The sequence below is a fragment of the Xiphias gladius genome, chromosome 16 (assembly GCF_016859285.1).
Source record: "Xiphias gladius isolate SHS-SW01 ecotype Sanya breed wild chromosome 16, ASM1685928v1, whole genome shotgun sequence".
Taxonomy (NCBI): Eukaryota; Metazoa; Chordata; class Actinopteri; order Istiophoriformes; family Xiphiidae; genus Xiphias; species Xiphias gladius.
Genome location: NC_053415.1, coordinates 28,087,422 through 28,110,190, shown reverse-complemented (window position 1 = coordinate 28,110,190; position 22,769 = coordinate 28,087,422). Strand labels below are relative to the sequence as shown.

Sequence of the window (22,769 nt, the reverse complement as noted above, 5' to 3'; positions counted from 1 at the left end):
TTATTTCAATTTATTTTCCAACAAGAAAGGTTAAGTTGTTTGTTCAAACAGAGGCTCAGGCCCCGGATACCCTCTGACCCTTGGGGCAAAGCCCTGTACCCAGTAGGCCTGTTCAGTAATCCATCCATGAAATCACAGAGTATATGTTTAGAAGGGAAAGTTTAGCCAGTTGTTTTAGTCATATCTCTGGTTTTCTGAGACAACAAGACAGGGACTTTGTTAAACTGTGAAATGATGTCATGAGTTTTCGACACCAAGCACAACTGTTTGCCTCATGTTTATTGTCTTCTGTCACTTTTGTGGTCATCACACCTACAGCTGAGTATCAGAGCTGGACAGAGGAGACAGTAACACAGCAGGTGTCCACAACCAAAGGTATCAGATCAGTGTAACACACAGGAAGGACATCAGTTATCTGTCTGTTAATACTTGTGAGTTTGAGCCACTCTTAACCATGGCTCTCTCTCTCGATTGTCTTTATTGGTGAGATTTATGTTTTTTGTGGATTTTACTTTTTGTGTTCCTTTCTCTCACACTTCTTTCTTTTCTGCTTGTCCTATAATTTTTGTTCTTTTGTGTTTACTTGCCCCTAATAACCACTTGTGGTTCTTTAACTTCAGTCTGAGGTCAGATTCTTTTGGATTCTGTTTACCTCCTAAAATCTTTAATTACTTCCCTTTAAATGCCTGTGTTTAGGTAATCATTTTCCTTGCATTAAAGTTCCCTTCTAATTGGTGAACAGATCACCATATGCATCTTAAGTCCGTACTCCATGATTTTTTTCTGATTCTTTTTATGTCAAACCATGGATGCTGTATACAAGACATTATTTAAGGTGTATGTAACATGAGACAAGATTTCATGCAGCGCTGATTTTCAGAGTCCAATCCATTTGTTATGAGCAGTAATTCATATTTTAAAAGTGAGAGAAGCTACTTTCATTTCAGTATTATAGACCTCAGAAAGTTAATGTTTTCTGAAATTGATGATAATCCTGAATGTTTTCCTGTGTGTTTTTTTCCCACCAGCTGCCAGAGTTCCCCTTGTGGAGACAGTGGAGACCAAGAAAGTTGGAATGAGTGAAGAAATCCCAACAAAAGGTACAGCAGACCTTAACGTCTTCCTGCTACAGCTTTGCGCCTTATCCTGCAAATAACACAAACTTATTTGGCTGTCCTCCGCTACCAAAATCTTTGATTTTCTTGTCCTGTTCTGCTTCGTCATTTCTGTTTTTATTCCTTCACTCTTACATTTTTTGCTACAGATAGATTTGTTATTACTTCCGCCAAGGAGGTTGTGTTTTCGCCAGTGTATGTATTTGTCAGCAGGATTATGCCAAACATATTGAACCAATTTGCTCTGAATTTGGTGGAGGGATGGGACATGGGCCAGTGAAGAATCCATTACATTTTGGGGCAGATCTGGATCATTTATTATGAATTTGAATTTTTTGCCACTGCCATTCTACTAACATTATCTACTGTAGCTGCTTTTTCTTCTCTCTGTAACATTATTTTCTGCTGCGCTTCTTTGCTTCACCTGCAAATGCAAAGCATCTCTCTTTTGATGCTAACACAATCGGTGTCTTTTAAGTTCCCAAAGCTGAGAAAAAGCCTGAAGAAAAACCGACACCAGCTATGAAGGAGCCGACACCACCGAAAGGTATCAACATACCTTTGATGTTGGCATGTACCCGTTTAATAATAAATTCTTCTGTGGCTTTCCATGCTTTTCACACTTTTAATATCATCCCTGTGTATTTAATGTAATAGTGTGCGTGTGATCTGTCACTCCATAACCTCCCTTAATGTTTCTCTGTTGTGAAATTTTTTTGAAAATTTTGAAGTACTGGAGGCCAAAAAGCCAATGGAGGAAAAGGTTCCCCTAGTTTCAGTCTCAGAGAAGAAGGAAGTTCCTGCTCCCAAAGGTAGAGATGTCTGATTTCTATCATCGCTCTACTGAACATCTTCCATCTTCGCTGATGACACTGTTGACTGTACTGTCATGATGTGGTTTAACAATTGTACCGGTTTTGATTCAGTTCTGTCCCTCTCGTCATGTTTTCTGTAATTTTATGGTTTATTTTATGTTTGAATGTATCTTAAAAGAACTGGAGGAGATTGAGAAGCCTGCTGCTGCTCCCTTGATGCCTGCTGAAAAGCCTGGAGTGCCAAAGAAAGGTACTTACATTAGTTCTTCCTGTTGTTCGACCTCTTATCAAGACTTCTCAGTAGCAGCTTACTTGTGATCCCCACAATGTAGCTGTCCACTATTAATGTCTGTCTTGTCTTGATTTTATTCTGACTTTAACCTTACTTTTTGCACTTTGTAACTGGTGTTCCATCTGTTGTCATGCAGTGCTGTCGCTAATTTCACTCTACATCAGTGTGTGTCTCCCTGTTCAGTGTCATCTTACTGAACACCTCTTGATAACTCTTGATAACATACTACCATGACTTCATGCTAACATTATCCATGTCTGTGTTACCTACTTGAAGATGAGCCCAAGCCTCAGGTACCAGCAGAGCCCAAAAAAGTGGCACCTGCAGTTAAGCCTGAACCTGAACCAAAGCCCAAACCGAAAGCAGAACCTGAACCAAAGCCTAGGCCCACATCAACTCCCAAAGCAGAACCTGAAGCCAAACCTGGGAAGATTGAGCCAGAGCCTGAAACTAAGCCGGCACCAGTAAAGAAGCCAACGATTCAACCGTCCAAAGGTATTTCTTGCTTTGTTTGGATGTGTTTGTTATGTGTGTTTAAAGACTTTCACGATTGTTTTAAGTCTAACTCTGTGTCTATTTCTCTGTCTTCAAGACTAATATGTCTTTACTGTGTTTACTTAGCTTCAAGCGTGGAAGCAAATCTTTGTCTTTCTGTATGTCCTGACTTTCTTTGCTCGTATCTAAACCAATCTGAATGTTGCTTTAAGTCCCTGAAGAGGCTGCAAAACCAGAGCTGGCAAAGGTCAAAGCTGAACCGGCAGTAACCAAGCCAGAACCTGAAGCCCGAAAACCAAAGCCAGAACCAGAAAAACCAAAACCAGAGGTCCGTAAACCTGAGCCTCCTGTAGCAAAGCCAGAACCTCCTGTTCCAAAAGCAGAACCTGCAGTGATTCCCAAACCTGAACCGGCAGTGAAAACAGCTGAGGCTGAAGTGAGAGTGTCAAAACCAGAACCTCCAAAGACCAAACCAGAACCGACGGCCGCACCAAAGGAACCTCCAAAGAAAGGTATATAACATCTCTGGTTAAGGTGCAGGTCTGGAGTTTTTCTTAATTCTCTTACCTCCACCATCCAATTTTAACTCATTTGGAGTGATTTTCCATGAGTGCTTATTGACCCTTTTTATATATAGTTTAAATGTTTTTGTAAGAAAGCTCCTTAATTCTTTACCCACTGCAAACCTGGTTACTTTTAATGTATTGCCAACTTTAATTGTTTCTAATGTCTGTGATTGGGTTGGTTTGTCTGTATGTGTTTCATTATTTAATGTCACAAAACATTTCACTCTTTGCTTTGAGTCATAAAACAACAGCAACAGGCTTTTTGACTGTAAGGACTGGTACATTTTCAAATATCTGACAAATGACGTGTTCTTTTAAAGTACCAGAAGCACCAGCAAAGAAGGAGGTGGTTGCACCTCCACCACCACCCACAGTCCCACAAAAGGTGGAGAGAGAGGAAGAAGCACCACAGAAGAAGCCTGTGGCAGCTAAAGGTACCAGAAACTCAGTCGGCTGACAGTTGTCCCCAAAGCTCCTCACACTAAAATCTAAAGTCTTACACTCGTCTTAGACTCTCTTAAGCTTCTGTGGTTGTCTTTGTCTAATGCCTAACCTCTGGCTTACAGAGTTGCTGTGATGTTACGATGGGTCTGCACATGAGTTTGTCAGTTGTCAGTTTTTCTTGTCTTACACTCGATAGAGTGGTGGGTTTTGTCCATATCTAACAACATTCTTCAATTTGAATTCATTGTAAGGCTTCTAATGTATGTGAATGGTACTCTCTAAAGTTCCTGTGGATGAAAAAATACCCGAGCCTCCGAAAGCAACCAAGAAACCAGAACCTGCTGTTGTTCCTCCCAAAGAAGAGCCAACAAAGAAAGAAAAAGGTAGTTTCATGTTTCTGATGGATCTTTATCTTTCCTCTATAACAAGCCCTGGCTTTGTTAGTTTCTGTTTTGTTTCTTGTCCTTTGACTCTTTAAGTTTTGAACAAGCAGGGTTATGTTACTCAAATTACCATGATATATTTAAATATTATTTTCAAAAAAAAAAAACAACATATGTAGTATACTGTATATTGGTACCAGAATTTTATGGCCCCCAAAGGATGATTTGCATTGATTTTGGTTACTCTTTGACCCTTCATCTGGTCTCACCATCTGGCCACAATGTCCACTTCCACAAAATATAAAAGAAAATCTTACAGCTGAATTACAATAAAATGTCCTGATCTCATTCTTGCTCTGCAAAGGATGAACCCTTCAGACTTTAAGGACAGAGTGATCTTTCCTCTAGCGCCACCCTCAGGGAAATGTAGCAGCACTTCAGCAGCCCTTCAGCAGCAATTCTGCTAAAAAACAAATCATTTGAGTAACGTATTCCCTATTGTGTTTAATGTATTCTTATGTGCGCAGCAGCACACTTTTCTATTCTTTAAAGTCATGTCTTGTGCATGTTTTTGTGTCAAACCCTCTTAAAGCTTTGAAGCCCAAACCTAAACTCGTACCAGAAGAGGTGCCTGAAAAAGTACCTCAGAAGGTGTTTGATGAGGTAGTTGCGTTGAAGACTGAACCTGAGAAGCTGCCTAGTAAAATACCTGAAACAGTACCAGACAAACGGCCTCCAGGGAAAGCTGAGGTGAAGGAAAAGACTCATGAGAGGGTCCCAGAGAAATTAGCGGCACCTGAGAGGAAAATGGAGGAAATTCCAAAGATGGTGCCAGAAAAACTGCCTGAGCAGGTTCCAGAAAAACCACCTGCGGAAAAAGTGTATGAGAAGGCTCCTCCTGAGAGTAAGCCTGTAAAAGTTCCTCAGAAGGTGGCTGAAGAAAAGAGGATTCCTGATAAGAAGCCACCTAAAGAGCTTCCTGTAAAGGTTGAGGAAGTAAAACTGGAAAAGGTGTCTAAGAAACAAACAGAGAGGATCTCTGTAGAAAAAACAGTTCCTACAAATATCTCTGATAAATCATTTGAGAAGGTGCCTGAAGCTAAACTTAAACAAGAGGTCGAAGAAACTCTTTCCAAAGGTATAGCTGAGGCAGACCCTACTCTTTCTATCTTTCTTTGTATCCTCATGCATGTGAACCACCGGCAACAGTCCAGTTACAGCACTTGTTCATTTGCTTAATGGCGGTATATGGTGCACATTGCAGCACATCTAAACATACACTGAAAATGAAATCTTTTACATCAACATTATTCATTTTGATACTAATAATTATCCAAAATTGACGAAGACAAATTTATTAGATTCACTCATAACGTGCGCACACAGCGAGAGGACCAAAGGCTTGAAGTGAAGTGATTTTGTCCTACAAAAATGTTACAAAAGCTGTCCCCTGCGTTTGCCATTCTTAATAACTATGTATCAAACTCATGGGCTGTGTCTTTATCTTTACTGGCCTCCATTCTGTCCATGGCATTTGCACTACTTTCTGCTAACATTCTCACAATGCAATGCTCCGCACTTCATAGGTGAAAAAATTACAGCCGCGTGTTTCTACGTCTCTAAGCCACTTTGTATAAAATGTAAAAATCCCAACCTTTGCACTTTTTAGTGATTATATTAAAAAGAAAGCAGTGTGCACCAGGATAGTCTCCTTTTTCCAAAAACAAAAACATATGCCATCAGAAAAAAACGGAAAATTATCACATTACAATTGTGACTTTAAAACAATGTAACTGATCTGATTTGTCCATCAAACAAGCAACAGATGACTAGTTGCACTGAACAATGAACAAAACAGTTTTATTTTTTGAGTCTGCAGTAGATGTTGTGTCTGACAGTGTATCAACAAGTAGTTATAACGTGATATGAAATCACACTGGCTAAAAAGAGTAAAACGGAATACAAACTGAACTGTTGCCTTTTCTCCATAGGGTTTCATAACATCTCACATTCCTCTTTGAAGTCTTACTGCTTGCTCTGTTTTTTGCTATTTAATGTATGACGGTTATTTCTGTATGTTTGTTTGTTAACTGTCTAAATCCTCCTCTTTTAAAATAATTTTCTTCTCACGCTCCATCTTGGATTAAAAAATGACTGATTCTTTAAAAGAAATAGAAACTAAGAAGACTGAGAAGATTTGGCCCACAGAGGTTGAACAAGAGAAAAAACTCTCTCCTCCTGAAAAAGGTACAGACCATCTGAAAACATGATGAAGTACTTTAACCACATCTTAATCTTTAACTCTTGATAATATACAAACAGGTGGATTATCACCTTAAGCATTAGCCTCTCAATCTCTGTGTTGTCTCTTTCTAACATTGTTGATTGTCTTTGTGTTTTGTTGTCACCTCTTGGCGCCGCCACATGACGCCTGTTCTTCAACACCTCTTAAAACTTCCAGAGACTATGAGTCTTGTCAAGATTGAGCAAAGGAAAGGAACTCAGAACATACAGGAAGTTTATAACGTGACGGAGAAATTGTTTCCCACGGAGGAGGTATGGGAAAACAAAGAGATAGTGGAAGAACATGCCGAAATGTTATACGATGAAGAAGTGGCTCCTCTGGGTGAGACGATAGTGTCGTTATCGGAAAAGCCGATCCAAAGAGATAAAAAGTCTGAATTGAGAAGTGAGATATCTGTTACTGACACTTCAAAGAGGAAAGATACCAGGGTGACCAAACAAATAGTTGTCCCAAAAACACAAGAAACGATGGTAGTAGTCCAGGAAAGTGAATCTGTCAAAGATAGGGAGTTCACAATGTTGCAGGATGAAACTACAAAAGAAAAAACTGAAGAGGATTTTTTTTTCAGGACGATCGAATCACCAACAGAGGACATTACAGATGAGAGGAAAGACAGCACATCAGTCAGACACTTGCCAGACAAGGATATTTCCAAACAAGAAACTAGTGTTACAGTCAAAAAGGGAAGAGAGATAACCATTAAAACAGAGGGCAGAGAGAAACACAAGAGAGAAAAAATAGATGAACCTACTTCAACCAAAGAAATAGAGTTAGTACAGGATATCCTGTTGGGGAGAGAGGGAGGTAAAACTAAACTGTCCCCAATGATAATCAGCACAGAATCAAGAAAACAAACTGAAAGGTTGAAAACTGAAGGAAAGGCATTGACAGAGGTCACCTACGAGGAATCAAAAGATCGTGATTTTGAGATAATAACAGCTACTCCAAATGAAAAATACAGTAGAACTGAAGAAATTACAGAAATTACAACTGAGCAGACAGAAGTCAGGGTTGAAGACAAACCAACAACAGTTACCCCCACTCAAGACAAAATAGTAGACGAAGAAAGGGCTAGAAAAGACAAAAGTAGAATTAAACCGTCAATCATTTCTGGCTCCAAAAAAGATGAAACTAGTCCACCAGGACAAGTACCAGTAAAGAAACATGAGTTAGCTGAAAAGAAACAAGAGAAGAAGGTAAAAACTGCTGAGATAATCGATATAAAAAATGAGAAAATTGCTGAAAAAACAAAACCGGAAGTAGAGGTGACCCCCAAGGTACAACCAAAACAGTCAGTAACAGATATCGAGCTTAAGAAGCCAGACGTGATCAAACAGGAGACTGGGTTTGAGTCAGTCACTGCGAAAACTGAAGCAGAATACAAGAAAAAAGAAGAATCTAAAGATGTCCCTCTTCAAGGAGCTGATACTGAAAAGCCAGAAGACACAAAACCTTCAATCCTGTCAAAACCAGAGGAGAAAAGGATTTCCCCAAAAACTGCTGCCAGAGGTACAGAGAGAAAATCTAACATGATCATTTTCAACTTTAAATTTTTCATATGCCTCCATGTTTGGGTACAGTCTTTGTTCTTTTTTTTACCCAAATCTTGGGCAACCACCCAAGGTCATCATTTCAACCTCAGTCCACAATCAACCACAGTTTGTCTCTAGTCACTTCATTTGTGAACGTCTCTCCAAATCCCATTTTCATGTTCATTGTGTTCCCTACAACAGTCTTCTATTAGTTTGTTTTTGTATCTTCTAAAAGGGGATCTTTTTTATCTCTGTGGTTTTAATTCTATCCTTCGTCCTGTGCTTTCCTTTCATAAATATCAGTATCTTACTTTAAACAAAAACTCATTATCTTCAAAGAAACAGAAGCCATGGCCAAGGCCATTCCCATAACCGTGCGTGCTACTTCGCCTCCTGAAACACAAGTCGAGATAAAAGGAAAAACACCAGAAAGAGGTACAATAACAGCATATTTCCCTGTCCTTGATTGTCAGCTCTTACTACTTTCTTATTATCTATGTTTGTCTTGTTTAACTCCAAATGTTTGTTTGTGTGTATGTTGGGTTTTTTTTTTCTTTTTCCCTAATCTCTTGGCGCCGCTACATGGTGCTTTGTCTTCACACCTCTTAAACTTTTCTCTCCTCAAGGAGCCAGCAATGGTCTTTTAAAGACTGAGAAAAGAGCAGGAGCTCAGAAGATCCCGAAAGATTTAATGTCAGAGGGAGAGCCCTCTGCAAAGAAGGTCATAGAAAGAGAAGAAGTGGAAGAAAAAGCTAAAATGTATTACAGGGATAAAGAAGAAATTGTGGGTGAAAGTATTAAATCTTTGCCACAAGAACGGATTTCAAGTATGATGCAAGACCCTGATCAAGTGTCTGAAATAAGTGGTGACATATCTGTTACTGATGGTTTAAAGACACTGGGCCTTAAAATAAGACACATCCCAAAAAGTAAAGAAAAGGTCTTCATGACAGTAAGTGAAGCTATGAAGAAAAAAGTTGTGGAAGTTCAGGATAAACCTACTGAGCAAAAATATCAAGTTGAAGAACATAAAGAAGCTTCTCAAAGTAGTCCAGAAATTTGTGTTCCTGATCAAAAACAGGTGATAGGACCTCAAGTCATGACTTTTGAGCCTGTCTCTGAGAAGAAGGAGGATATTTTCACACAGGCGCTTAAGGTTAAACCTAAATTATCAGTTGGAAAACCTGAGTTATCCAGTATTACAGACAGTCAGCCTTTAAAAAAAGCTAGTGTCCAGAAAAAATTTAAGCAAGTTAGCCAAGAAGAGAAACCTTTAGATGCTGAAAATATTGAAATGACTTCAAAGATACAAGAAACTGATTCTTCAGAGTTTGCTAAACTAATAGAAAAGGTATCTTCCAAACCTAAAATAATAGAATCTGAGGAGGCAGTGGAAAAGCTTTATGCTACTGAAAGCATCCAGTCAAAGACAGAAATAATGGGAAAACCAAAGGCTGCCAAACAGAAAAAATTACATAAGAAACCGGTCAGACAAGAAAGAGATGGACAATCCAAAGAAAGTGGATTGGTTCGTACAGACGAGAAACCTTTGGAAGATGTGTCACATAAGGCTGAAAATAAGATTGAAGAAATTCACTTGGCAGTGTCCAAAGGTATTCCAAAGAAAGAAATACAAAAGGACAAAGTTGATTCTTTGAAAAAGGCAATATTAGACAAGAAACCAGATATACAGGAACTAGCTCAGGAAAAAGACAGTAGAGATAAAGAATTACTGGAGGAAGACACTTCTGAAAAATTCAGTAGAACTGACAAACATGTTAGAGAAGGTGTAGGACTAATTAAAAAATTACAAAAACCAGAAGAGGTTTATGAAAAGCGATCATCAAAACAAAAAGAACCAACTGTAGAAAAAATAGAAGACATAGAATTTCATAGCTTTCAGTTGAGGGCAGTCACAATGACAGACCAAGACATGAAACAAGCAGAACAGAGACAGAAAGAAGGAAAGGCCTTGATTATAATGGTAACCAAAGAATTGCCACCATCTGAAAAACTCAAGTCAACCAGCGAGCTTCTGCCTGAATCTATTTTGTCCAAAGTAGTTACACTTAAAGACAAATTGGTCAAAATCAGTCCTATGGAAGGATCAACAGAGGTGAAACCCGATGGAGAGATTTCATTTACTCCTACAACAAAAGTCAGACGAGAAGCCATAACTGATGATTCCTTTCAAAAACCTGAAATCATATCAAAGAGCAGGACCCTAAAGAAAGATGTTGCTCAGAAAGTGAGACAGCAAATAGCAGTTGAAGATGAAGACCAGTTCGAGGCAGCTATCATAAAAGATAAACATGTCCAAGTTAGTCTAAAGGACCAGACAAAACCAAGACAAGAGCAATCTGAAAAACTGACCACCATGAAACCGGAGATAGAGGGACTACCCAAACAAACACTGGTAGACCAATATACCACTAAAGTCAAAGACATTTTGGGAAAAGAGGAAATTGTTAAAGCAGAAGAAATTCCTCCTTCAAGAGCAATTCATTTAAAAGAAAAAGAACAGATGTTAAAAGACACTAAGAGCCTAGAATTAAAGGTCCAGCCAGAGATGGTTAGAACTGAAAACAAACAACACAGACTTCCTCCAACGGGAGAGATAAAAACAAGACAAGAACAAACTGAAAGAAAAGCAGTGCCAAAAAAGGAAAAGGAACCAACATTAGCCAAAACTGAAGAGATTGCAGTTAAAGAAATTCAGTCAAAAGTGGTCACCACTAAAGATCAAACAGAAAGAGAGAAGAACACAAAAAGAGAAAAAGAGAAAGAACACAAGGTATTGAAATCGGAATATGAAGCTCAGTCAGAAGTCAGTGAAGATGAAATCCACATATTTATTCCCAATGAAGAGCAGAAAACAACTACAGAGAAAAGTTTAAGAAAGCCTTCAATTGAGGTGAAAGAAAAGCCAGAGTTCATTCCTCAAAAGAAAGAGGTAGCACAAAAACAGATAAAGCAGAAGACAATTAAAGGTGAAACTGATAATGTCCAGTCACATGTAGTCGAAATTAAAGATGAAACTGCTGAAGTCATGCCCATTAAAGTAAAAGAAGCAACAAAACAAGAACTTATTGAAAGGATGCCCTGGCTCACTGAAGAAGCAATGATAGCAGGGGATAGTTCAGAAAAATGTGCTAAAACTGCAGAAGCCATACAAGACATTGTAGAAAAAGACATGTTATTTTCAGAGGTCATTTCTGCAAAGATAAAGCCATCACCAACAGAAACACCACAAATGTACTCAAAAGTCCAGTTAGAAACAAGGGAAAATAAAATCACCAAGGTTCAGAAAGCAAATGAACTACAACAAGCTGAAAGAACGTCAGCAGTTACGGCTGAGCAAGTATCTGAGGAATCATCGACAGAAATGTTTACTCCAGAAAGATCTAAGCTAGCGAATGCTAGCAATATTAACATCAAACCTGTCCAGTCAAAGGTGATCACAGTTACAGACGAATATACCAAAATTACTCCCACTGAGGAGTTGAACAAAAGAGAAGGGCAGGTTGAAAGACAGGTGTTATGTAAATCTGATGAAATGACAGGTGGATTTACAGAGCAATATACTTGTGACAAGTCAACAGTTATGAAAAAGACAGTTGAATCCCTGAAAGACATGCAACAGAGTTTGCCTGAAATGGAAAAAATTACATCAGAAGATGTTTCATCAATGACAATGACTGAAAAAACTTCTAAATCTGTCCCCAGTGCAATGAGCCAGAAACTAACTGAAAGGAAATCTTCAGTTCCTTCTGTAATAGAGGCAACTTCACTGGTAGTTAAGCCACCTGTTGGCAAGAAAACTAGTAGAACTGCTGAAATCACAAAACAGGATAAGAGCTCAGAAAACCTTCCTCTGAAGGAAGAAGGAGCTAAAAACGAGAGAACACAAAGTCTAGACAAATCTGAGGAGAGTAGAATCAAAGAAATTCAGTTAAAAACAGAAAGACACGGAGATACAATTTCTTCAAATGAAGTGAGAAAGCCGACAAAAGATGAAAAAGTGGAAAGTAAGTCTTCAGTGGAAACAGCTAAAAAATCATTAATAGGAGAGGATACTTCAAAAATACATGCAAAAACAAAGAAACCTCTAAAAGACATTGCAGGGAGAAAAGAGCATGTTAAAGCAGAAAATATTTCTGCAAAGGAAAAGGGATTCCCAACAGAGAAAGAACATATGCCATCTAACACTGAGATTGAACTGAAAGATGTCCAGTCAAAGACATGTGAGGTTGAGGACAAACTGCCCAAAGTTGCTATAACTGAACAGCGGAGATTGAGAAAAAAGGAACAGCCTGAAAGAAAGGTAGCAGTTTCAGATTTCTCAGAAGCAAGATCTGAAGGATCACTGACAGGAAAAATACAGAAGCTAGCCAAACCTGAAGAGGCTTCTGTTGAGTCAGTACGGTCAAACCTTACCGCACTTAAAGACAAATATTCTAAAATTACACTGACTGAAGACAAAAAACCAAAACTAAGAGAAACCCAAAGAAAGACCCTCCTAACAGATGTAGTGGAGATCAAACTTGAGGAATCCTTGATAGCAGAAGATGTTTCCAAAAAATCAACAGAAATTCAATCAAGTAGGGAGAAGATTACTGAGTCTGATGTAACTTCTCCAAAGAAAGAGGAATCAACTGAAGAAACAAACCAGATACTACATAAAATTGACAAACTTGCAGATCAAACTACCTCGGATACTCTCACTGAACAGAAGAAACCAGCAAGAAAGGAACAAGTTGGTAGAAGAGGTTTAGATGCACCTGTCCTAGTCAAAACAAGCAAGAAAGGTACTGTTGTAGATGCTCCTGAAAAACAGGATACAACTAAAAAATTTGTCACAAAGCATCAAACACTTGATGAGGAAATTGATACAACCGAGAATGAAGCAGTATCCCCACAAGAACCTCAACAGGAACTTACCAAACCTCCAGAGATTATAGCTGAACAAGACCAGCTAAAGTTCAGTACAGTTAAAGATAAAACTTTTAAGGTTACTCCTCTTAAAGCGATGAAATCAAAACAGGAACAAATCGAAAGAAAGGTTTCAGTTACGCCTTTGATTGAGGACACCCCTAAAGAATTGGAAGTAGCTCCTGAAAAGCATACAGAAATTAAAGCAACTGAATGTGCAGCAGTGGATGAGGAAACGCGTGTTGGAGATGGTATTCCTCCAAAAGAATCTATATACCAAAAGGAGAGACAAAAGTTAGCCAAAACTCAGGAGGTTGAAGATGAACAAATCCCATCTAAATTGATCACAGGTGAGGATTATGTTTTAAAAGTGACCCCCATTGAAGACGGGACACCAAAAACACAGGAACAGCAGATTAAAAGAAATGTCTCATATGCATCTGAGGTTGAGCACAATGTAACATTTGCAGAATCTGTGGAGCAAGCTCCTCAAGAAAAAATTGCTAGAACTCAAAAGATGGGAAAGGATGGAATCCCTAAGTCTCAGCCTCGCTCCTTGAGGGAAGAAGCATCAGAGATAAAGAAATTACAGGAGGTAGCAAAGACAGGCTATAAAATAGATGAAGAATTCCAGTCAGTGTTTGTCTCAGTTAAAGATAAAAAAGGCCGAACACCTCTGGCTGACGAGAAGAAAACAAAACAGGAAAAGGAGCAGCTGCTGAGAGTAGATGCTGTTAAAAAACATACAGGGCTCAGAGAAACTGACTTAACAAGATGATAAGATATTAGAACAGAGGATATCAGCAAAGGAAAGAAACCAGGAGAGAGGAAAAGATAGCTTGAAGAGATTGCAATGAATCAAATGCATCAATGTCACAAGCAAAAAATGGAAAACTGTTGTAGATGGTACTCCTGAAAAACAGGATACAACTAAAGAATTTGTCACAAAGCATCAAACACTTGATAGGAAATTGATACAACCGAGAATGAAGCAGTATCCTTTACAAGAACCTCAACAGGAACTTACCAAACCTCCAGAGATTATAGCTGAACAAGACCAGCTAAAGTTCAGTACAGTTAAAGATAAAACTTTTAAGGTTACTCCTCTTAAAGCGATGAAATCAAAACAGGAACAATTCGAAAGAAAGGTTTCAGTTACACCTTTGACGGAGGAAACTTCTAAGGGACTGGAAGTAGAAACTGCTGCCGAAAAACATACAGAGCTCAGAGAAACTGACTTAACACCAGCTGATAAGATACTTGATGTGTCAGAGGGCATACCTCCAAAGGAAAGAAAATCCCTGAAGGAGAGAGGACCAAAGATAGCTAAAACTGAAGAGATTGCAATGAATCAAATCCCATCAACATTTGTCACTGTTAAGGATAAAAATGGAAAACTGACTCCAATTAGAGATGGTACACCTGAAAAACATGATAAAACTAAAGAATTTGCCAGTGAGCTTACAACATTTGATAAGGAAACTGATACAATAAAGAGCAAATCAGTGCCTTTAGAAGAAGGATTAGAACAGAAATTTACCAAACCTCAAGAGATTATAGCTGAACAAGACCAGCTAAAGGTCAGTACAGTTAAAGATAAAACTTTTAGGGTTACCCCTCTTAAAAAAATGAAAACAATACAGGAACACATCGAAAGAAAGGTTTCAGTTACGCCTTTGATTGAGGACACCCCTAAAGAATTGGAAGTAGCTCCTGAAAAGCATACAGAAATTCAATCAAGTAGGGAGAAGATTAATGAGTCGGATGTAACTTCTCCAAAGAAAGAGGAATCAACTAAAGAAACAAACCAGATACTACATAAAATTGACAAACTTGCAGATCAAACTACCACGGATACTCTCACTGAACAGAAGAAACCAGCAAGAAAGGAACAAGTTGGTAGAAGAGGTTTAGATGCACCTGTCATAGTCAAAACAAGCAAGAAAGGTACTGTTGTAGATGCTCCTGAAAAACAGGATACAACTAAAAAATTTGTCACAAAGCATCAAACACTTGATGAGGAAATTGATACAACCGAGAATGAAGCAGTATCCCCACAAGAACCTCAACAGGAACTTACCAAACCTCCAGAGATTATAGCTGAACAAGACCAGCTAAAGTTCAGCACAGTTAAAGATAAAACTTTTAAGGTTACTCCTCTTAAAGCGATGAAATCAAAACAGGAACAATTCGAAAGAAAGGTTTCAGTTACACCTTTGACGGAGGAAACTTCTAAGGGACTGGAAGTAGAAACTGCTGCCGAAAAACATACAGAGCTCAGAGAAACTGACTTAACACCAGCTGATAAGATACTTGATGTGTCAGAGGGCATACCTCCAAAGGAAAGAAAATCCCTGAAGGAGAGAGGACAAAAGATAGCTAAAACTGAAGAGATTGCAATGAATCAAATCCCATCAACATTTGTCACTGTTAAGGATAAAAATGGAAAACTGACTCCAATTAGAGATGGTACACCTGAAAAACATGATAAAACTAAAGAATTTGCCAGTGAGCTTACAACATTTGATAAGGAAACTGATACAATAAAGAGCAAATCAGTGCCTTTAGAAGAAGGATTAGAACAGAAATTTACCAAACCTCAAGAGATTATAGCTGAACAAGACCAGCTAAAGGTCAGTACAGTTAAAGATAAAACTTTTAGGGTTACCCCTCTTAAAAAAATGAAAACAATACAGGAACAAATCGAAAGAAAGGTTTCAGTTACGCCTTTGATTGAGGACACCCCTAAAGAATTGGAAGTAGCTCCTGAAAAGCATACAGAAATTAAAGCAACTGAATGTGCAGCAGTGGATGAGGAAATGCGTGTTGCAGATGGTATTCCTCCAAAAGAATCTATATACCAAAAGGAGAGACAAAAGTTAGCCAAAACTCAGGAGGTTGAAGATGAACAAATCCCATCTAAATTCATCACAGGTGAGGACTATGTTTTAAAAGTGACCCCCATTGAAGACGGGACACCAAAAACACAGGAACAGCAGATTAAAAGAAATGTCTCATATGCATCCGAGGTTGAGCAAGATAAAGATGGCAAAACAGATATTCCACAACAGACAACCACGTCTAATGATGTGGTCAAAGACATTACTTTCAGAAAAGAAAAAGACATTACAGTTGAAGAAATCAGGTCCAACTTAGTTTCAGTGAAAAGCAAAATAGGCAAAGTGGCTCATACTGAAAAGAAGACCGTGAAAAGACAAGGAAAAATCATCAACAACATCATCTCAGAGGCAACTGAGCCTAAAGTAACCTGTGCAAAGTCTTTGGCAGAATGTGATTCTCCAAAAAAATATGCTGGAACTGTTATAGGCAACGAAACAGGAAAGGAAGACCTTAGTCATTTTGAAACCATTCCTCAAAAGAAAGAAATATCACTGACCAAAAGAGAAGCGAGGTCAGAAATGGTAGAAGAAGTTCAGTTAATAGGAGATACAAAGAAAGACAAAGCACTCAATTTTGTTCCTCTTAAAGAAAAGAAAATGAGACCGGAACAAACTGAAACAAACGCAGAAGTTACACCGGAGGTGGAAGTAAAAGAAAAGAAGCCAGATGTCATTTCTCAAGAGAAAGACATAGCCCAGAAATTAATCGAAACTCACAAGAAAACAGTTGAAGCAATTAAAGATGAAACTGGACTAATCCGTCCTCCTGTAGCTACAAAACCAATAACGAAAGAGCAAATTGAAAGAAAGTGTTCAGTTACAGCTCTGCGAGAAAAGCCAAATGAAGAACGAACAGCTGGAGAGATCCACTCTAAGACAGTTGCAGTTAAAAAAGAATACGGCTGTGTTACTCCATTTGAAGTAGCAGAAACAAAACAGGAACAAGTTGAAAGAAAGTTTTCAGTGGCAGCTGTGATGGAAGTTGCATCTGAAAGACCTCTGATAGTGACAGATGGAGATGTTAAATCAGAAACTCTCCAGCGGTATATCACACCTGATGAGCTAGTAAAAGATATTGCATTAATAACAAAGGATATTTATGAGATGGATGATTTTTCTCCGAAGGGAAAGGCGTCTCTAAAGGGCACAAAAGACATTTCACTTGAACAAGTCAAGTCAAAAGTACACCTAGTTCAAGATAAAAGAGAGGAGGTTATGCCTGTTAGAGAGAAATTACCTGAAATACAGGAACATATTGAAAGAAAGGCCCAAGTTACATCTAAACCAGAAGTAAAAGATCAAAACTCTTCAGCAGAGCAAGACGCTCCAGAAAAACTTACAGTAATGGACAAATCCACCACGTTTTTCCCAGCTGAAGAAATAAAACAAAAGCAAATTGAAACAAAGACAGCTGTTGCTCCTGTAACGGAGGTGACGGACACAGAGATTAACGAAATTCAGTCAAAGAAACCAAAATCCCTAAAAGCAAAAGGACAGAGGTTGGACAAAGGTACAAAAATTTCCAGTGAAGAAGTTCAGTCCAAAATAGTTGCAGTTAAAAAAGAATATGGCTGTGTTACTCCATTTGAAGTAGCAGAAACAAAACAGGAACAAGTTGAAAGAAAGTTTTCGGTGGCAGCTGTGATGGAAGTTGCATCTGAAAGACCTCTGATAGTGACAGATGGAGATGTTAAATCAGAAACTCTCCAGCGGTATATCACACCTGATGAGCTAGTAAAAGATATTGCATTAATAACAAAGGATATTTATGAGATGGATGATTTTTCTCCGAAGGGAAAGGCGTCTCTAAAGGGCACAAAAGACATTTCACTTGAACAAGTCAAGTCAAAAGTACACCTAGTTCAAGATAAAAGAGAGGAGGTTATGCCTGTTAGAGAGAAATTACCTGAAATACAGGAACATATTGAAAGAAAGGCCCAAGTTACATCTAAACCAGAAGTAAAAGATCAAAACTCTTCAGCAGAGCAAGACGCTCCAGAAAAACTTACAGTAATGGACAAATCCACCACGTTTTTCCCAGCTGAAGAAATAAAACAAAAGCAAATTGAAACAAAGACAGCTGTTGCTCCTGTAACGGAGGTGACGGACACAGAGATTAACGAAATTCAGTCAAAGAAACCAAAATCCCTAAAAGCAAAAGGACAGAGGTTGGACAAAGGTACAAAAATTTCCAGTGAAGAAGTTCAGTCCAAAATAGTTGCAGTTAAAAAAGAATATGGCTGTGTTACTCCATTTGAAGTAGCAGAAACAAAACAGGAACAAGTTGAAAGAAAGTTTTCGGTGGCAGCTGTGATGGAAGTTGCATCTGAAAGACCTCTGATAGTGACAGATGGAGATGTTAAATCAGAAACTCTCCAGCGGTATATCACACCTGATGAGCTAGTAAAAGATATTGCATTAATAACAAAGGATATTTATGAGATGGATGATTTTTCTCCAAAGGGAAAGGCGTCTCTAAAGGGCACAAAAGACATTTCACTTGAACAAGTCAAGTCAAAAGTACACCTAGTTCAAGATAAAAGAGAGGAGGTTATGCCTGTTAGAGAGAAATTACCTGAAATACAGGAACATATTGAAAGAAAGGCCTCAGCTACATCTAAACCAGAAGTAAAAGATCAAAACTCTTCAGCAGAGCAAGACGCTCCAGAAAAACTTACAGTAATGGACAAAACCACCACATTTTTCCCAGCTGAAGAAATAAAACAAAAGCAAATTGAAACAAAGACAGCTGTTGCTCCTGTAACAGAGGTGACGGACACAGAGATTAAAGAAATTCAGTCAAAAAAAACAAAATCCCTAAAAGCAAAAGGACAGAGGTTGGACAAAGGTACAAAAATTTCCGGTGAAGAAGTTCAGTCAAAGACAGTTGCAGTTAAAAAAGAATATGGCTGTGTTACTCCATTTGAAGTAGCAGAAACAAAACAGGAACAAGTTGAGAGAACAATTTCAGTTGCACCGATGATGGAGGTTGCATCTGAAAAACATCTCATAGTTAAAGATGGAGATTTTAAATCAGACACTCTCCAAAGATTTATTATACCTGACAGGCTGGTAAAACACATTTCATCAAGGAAAGAGGACATTTATGAATCCAGCCAAGTTTCTTTTACAAGACATTCACAAAGTCCAGAGGCCGCCATTAAAAGTGTTGAAATCCTAGCTGAAAAACAAGAGTTTACAGATAAAGATATTCATTTTAGGAAGGGGCCATGTCAATTAATGACTGACAAAACTACATTTGTGGATAATACAATACCAACAAAGCAGATACAAACTCAACAAAAGACCGAAGTGTCAGCTGTTTCTCACCAAAGGGAGAAAGGAGAAGATACTACAGCAAATTCAGTTTTCCACTCAACAAGCCACGAGGAAGGTGAACATGATAGTACATCTCCAAAGAAACCAGACTCTCTGAAAAACCAAGGACAGGTTACAGTTGAAGGCATTCTGTCGAAAACAGACACATTTAAGGATGTTTATCTCTGTGTTACCCCGAGTACAGAAAAGGAGAATGAACAAATAGAAAGAAAAGCTTCAAGGACACCTGTAATGAATGTTGCATATGAAAAACCATTGATTGCAAAAGAACAAGAAGTTATGATAGATATTCCACAAAGATATATTTCCCCTGATGATCTAGTAAAAGACATTACATTGAGAAAAAAGGTTTACAAGTCAGATGGTATTTCTTTAGAGAAAGATGAATCCTCAATAGATAACAGACACAAGTTAGATCCAACCAAAAAGATTACATTGCAAGAAAGCAAGTCGAAGGTTGAAATATTTGGTGACAAAACTACCACACTTTTTCCAGTTGTAAGACATAAAACAACAGCAGAGTCCGATGCTGAAGAATTACTCCGAGGCCAAGATACTTCAGAAAAATACACCAGAATTGACGGAATTGTTGGAGATACTCCAATAGAGGTTCCAAAACAGACCTTGCTTGAAAGTGATAAATCTGATGTTACTGTAGAAGAAAATCAGTCAAGGATAGTCAAAGTTAAAGATAAAACAGCTACAGTTGGTCTTATTAAAGGAACAAAGATGAAGCTGGAACACACTGAAAGCAAAGCTGCGGTAACGCCTACAACTGAGGTGACAACTAGAGAATCACTTATAGTAGATGACAGACCAGAAAAGTTTACCAAAACAGAAATTCTCAAAGAGAAAATTAGAACAACTATTTCAGCTAAACTAGACATGAAAGATAAATATGAATCGCCAGAAACAGTCACTATTGAGGACCAAGCTGCCAAAGTTACTTCCATACAAGGAATGAAAGGGAGACAGGAACAAGTTGAAAGACAACCCACAGCTACATCGGTGTTGGAGGCAACACCAAGAGGGTCATTAATTGAGCAGGATGCCTTGGAAAGACAACTGAAATTGGCTAAACCCAAGGAAATCAAGGAAGAAACAGTGACAGGAAAAGCTAAAATCGTCAAAGAATTTCACGAAAAAGAAAAACCAGACCTGAAAGTCATTGAGCAAGAACAAATAAAAACTGAGCAGTTAGTTACGCCCATGAAAAGTAGTGAGGAAATGTATCAATTCCAAGAGACAGTCGAAGAAGTGAAGGTTTACAAAAAATATAAACCTATGACAACGGAGTTAACAGATGATATTGCTGGGATGCCTTGGCATGGGCCCACAGTCACAGAACCCTCAGTAACAGATAAAACCAAGCCAAAGATGACTGAGAAAAAGACTGCTGACTGCAAAACAGATGCTCAAGAATTATGGGAAGGTGCCACCTGGAAATGGGAATCAGACGTCGAACAATCTTGTCTGGAAGCAGACGTCCGATACATGCATCCTCAGGAAGTTGAAACCATAACCGGAAAGGAGGGAGAAGCTCAAGGGCTTCAGTCCATCATAGAAACAAGGGTTTTGTCTTTGGTACCAGAAGGGAAAGAAAATGTGTCCCTTCAAGAATCTTCCAGAGGTATATAGGGAAAAATGTTTTATGTCACCGAGCACGTGTTTTTTGATCTGAGCACCAAACATTGTTGTGCACCTCCCTATTATCACCCTCTTAAGGATTTATCAGATCATACCTCCTTGTCGTCATCATTTCAAGAGGATATCCATATCATATCACCCATTTTGTTTGGGCACAAACTGTATTCTCGCTCATTGTGAAGAACCGCCATGCTGTCGACTGAGACAGTCTTTTGGTTTCTTATCACCTGATATCTAAACCACCACAGTGTCATGTTGTATGTTGGGTTTTTCCCCATCATTTTTTCTAATTATATGTTTGTTGTGTCCATTATGTGCACTGTATTTGTGTGTATCTGGAGAAAATGTTTTTTTTCACAGATGAGGTGAGGTGAGATGTTTTTGTGGAAATCTTTAAACTCAGTCTTCCACATTTTCATTGAATTTTCTTTGTTATCTCTGTGTTATTTGTCTTTGCATGGTTCAGTGCTCACCCCATCAGTCTTAGTGAGGTTCTAATTGTCATATAATTTCATTTCAAGTTCCTGTGAAGGAGAAGGAGTCACCACCACAAGTCAAAGAACCACTGGTAAAGCCAGCTGCTCTTCAAAAAGGTACCTAACTTCTCTTTTAAATGTGAGGGTTTTCTTAAGACATTCGTAAAAGAGTGTCACTCTTGAGCAAATATGAATCTTTGAAACTTTACTTGCAAGAAAGCCGACATATAACCTAAGTCATTGAAGAGAATGAAGTACTATGGAAAGAAAAGAAAGCAAACAAGGTGTATATGAACATAGACTAGCCTTATGTCATCAGCATTTTTGTGGAAAGCTTTCTGTTGAATTCCTTGTATGCCTTGTACTTTAAGAGAGCAAACTGCAGCCTGCTGTAAAAGTTCAAGAAGCTGCCAAACACCCTGAAGTCACTAAGAAGTTGGAGAAGAGAATTACTCCACAAGAAGAAACTAAGCCAGGTATCCAGACAATCATTCTTAATGAGTCCATACCAACACCTTGTGTGCTTTTAGAAAGACAATGTGTTTCGGTGATACGTTATAATACTTCAATTCCCTCTTTTTTTATACATGAAGTGATCAAACCACAGCCTGTTGTGAAGGCCAAAGAACCAACGAAGACAACTGTGGAAGAAGAGAAACCAATCATAGTAGAAAAGATAGCTCCTGAGACAGTTAGAGGTATTTGGACTGAGAGGGAAAAATCCTCTTTCTTGGGGTTTTTTTTAGCCCTTTTCATCTTTTTCATATCTTATTTTATCATTGCAAATGTTGACTATATAACCAACCATTTGTATGTCTTCACTGTTTTTGTTGATTACAGTGTGAGTTTGTCTGATCCAGGTTTATTGGTCTTGGCTATGTTGTGTGTTCTGTTTTTTGGTCATTACTTCATTGACGTTGAATCCAACACAAGCATGTCACAATTGTCCTTGAACACAATTTTACTTCATTTCAGTTTTTTATCTTTGCTTATGATACTATTTTTCATGCCATTCAACTCAATCATGTGATACCGGACAACTTTACTTTGTAATTTAGTCACAACTTTATCACTTGTCATTCCCATTCTGTATTAAAATATTTATTATTTCTGATTGTTTGATGATAAATCTTACACTTTCATTAGGTCGTCCCATTTTTAAACCAGTGAAATTCCATTGTTCATGACCAATTAATGGCCTAAGTAACAACTTTCTGAACTATACCCCTGTATTAGATGAAACCAAGGGACCCGTCCAAGCACCGGGAGGAGTTAAGAAAGGTAGGAGCACCAATTACCACTCACTTTACCTCAGTACATACAGTACTTGCAAGACTTGCAGGCTATAAAGTTTCACCACTTATTCTGTTATAGTGCCCCAAATCTAAAACTACACCTGGTTCACAGTTGAGTTTCAAATCATCAAATGGGCATGTTGGGTCACCTTTTGTCTACAGAAAATCGAGGAGTTGACCACTAATTAGCACGATATGGCTCATTACACACATCAAAACAATTAAATATATAT

The 22,769-nt window shown here is 38.3% G+C and overlaps 1 protein-coding gene across 1 annotated transcript in view; it reads left to right on the top strand.

Annotated features, from left to right (window-relative positions):
* The window catches only part of ttn.2 (titin, tandem duplicate 2), a 247,977-nt gene that overhangs the window by 91,403 nt on the left and 133,805 nt on the right, over window positions 1–22,769 (top strand). Inside the window, exons 68-75 of the mRNA XM_040148607.1 lie at window positions 319–375; window positions 1,029–1,100; window positions 1,594–1,662; window positions 1,847–1,927; window positions 2,109–2,180; window positions 2,499–2,717; window positions 21,287–21,358; window positions 22,478–22,522. Coding sequence (XP_040004541.1) covers window positions 319–375; window positions 1,029–1,100; window positions 1,594–1,662; window positions 1,847–1,927; window positions 2,109–2,180; window positions 2,499–2,717; window positions 21,287–21,358; window positions 22,478–22,522 — 687 coding nt within the window. The remainder of the gene's footprint in view (window positions 1–318; window positions 376–1,028; window positions 1,101–1,593; window positions 1,663–1,846; window positions 1,928–2,108; window positions 2,181–2,498; window positions 2,718–21,286; window positions 21,359–22,477; window positions 22,523–22,769) is intronic.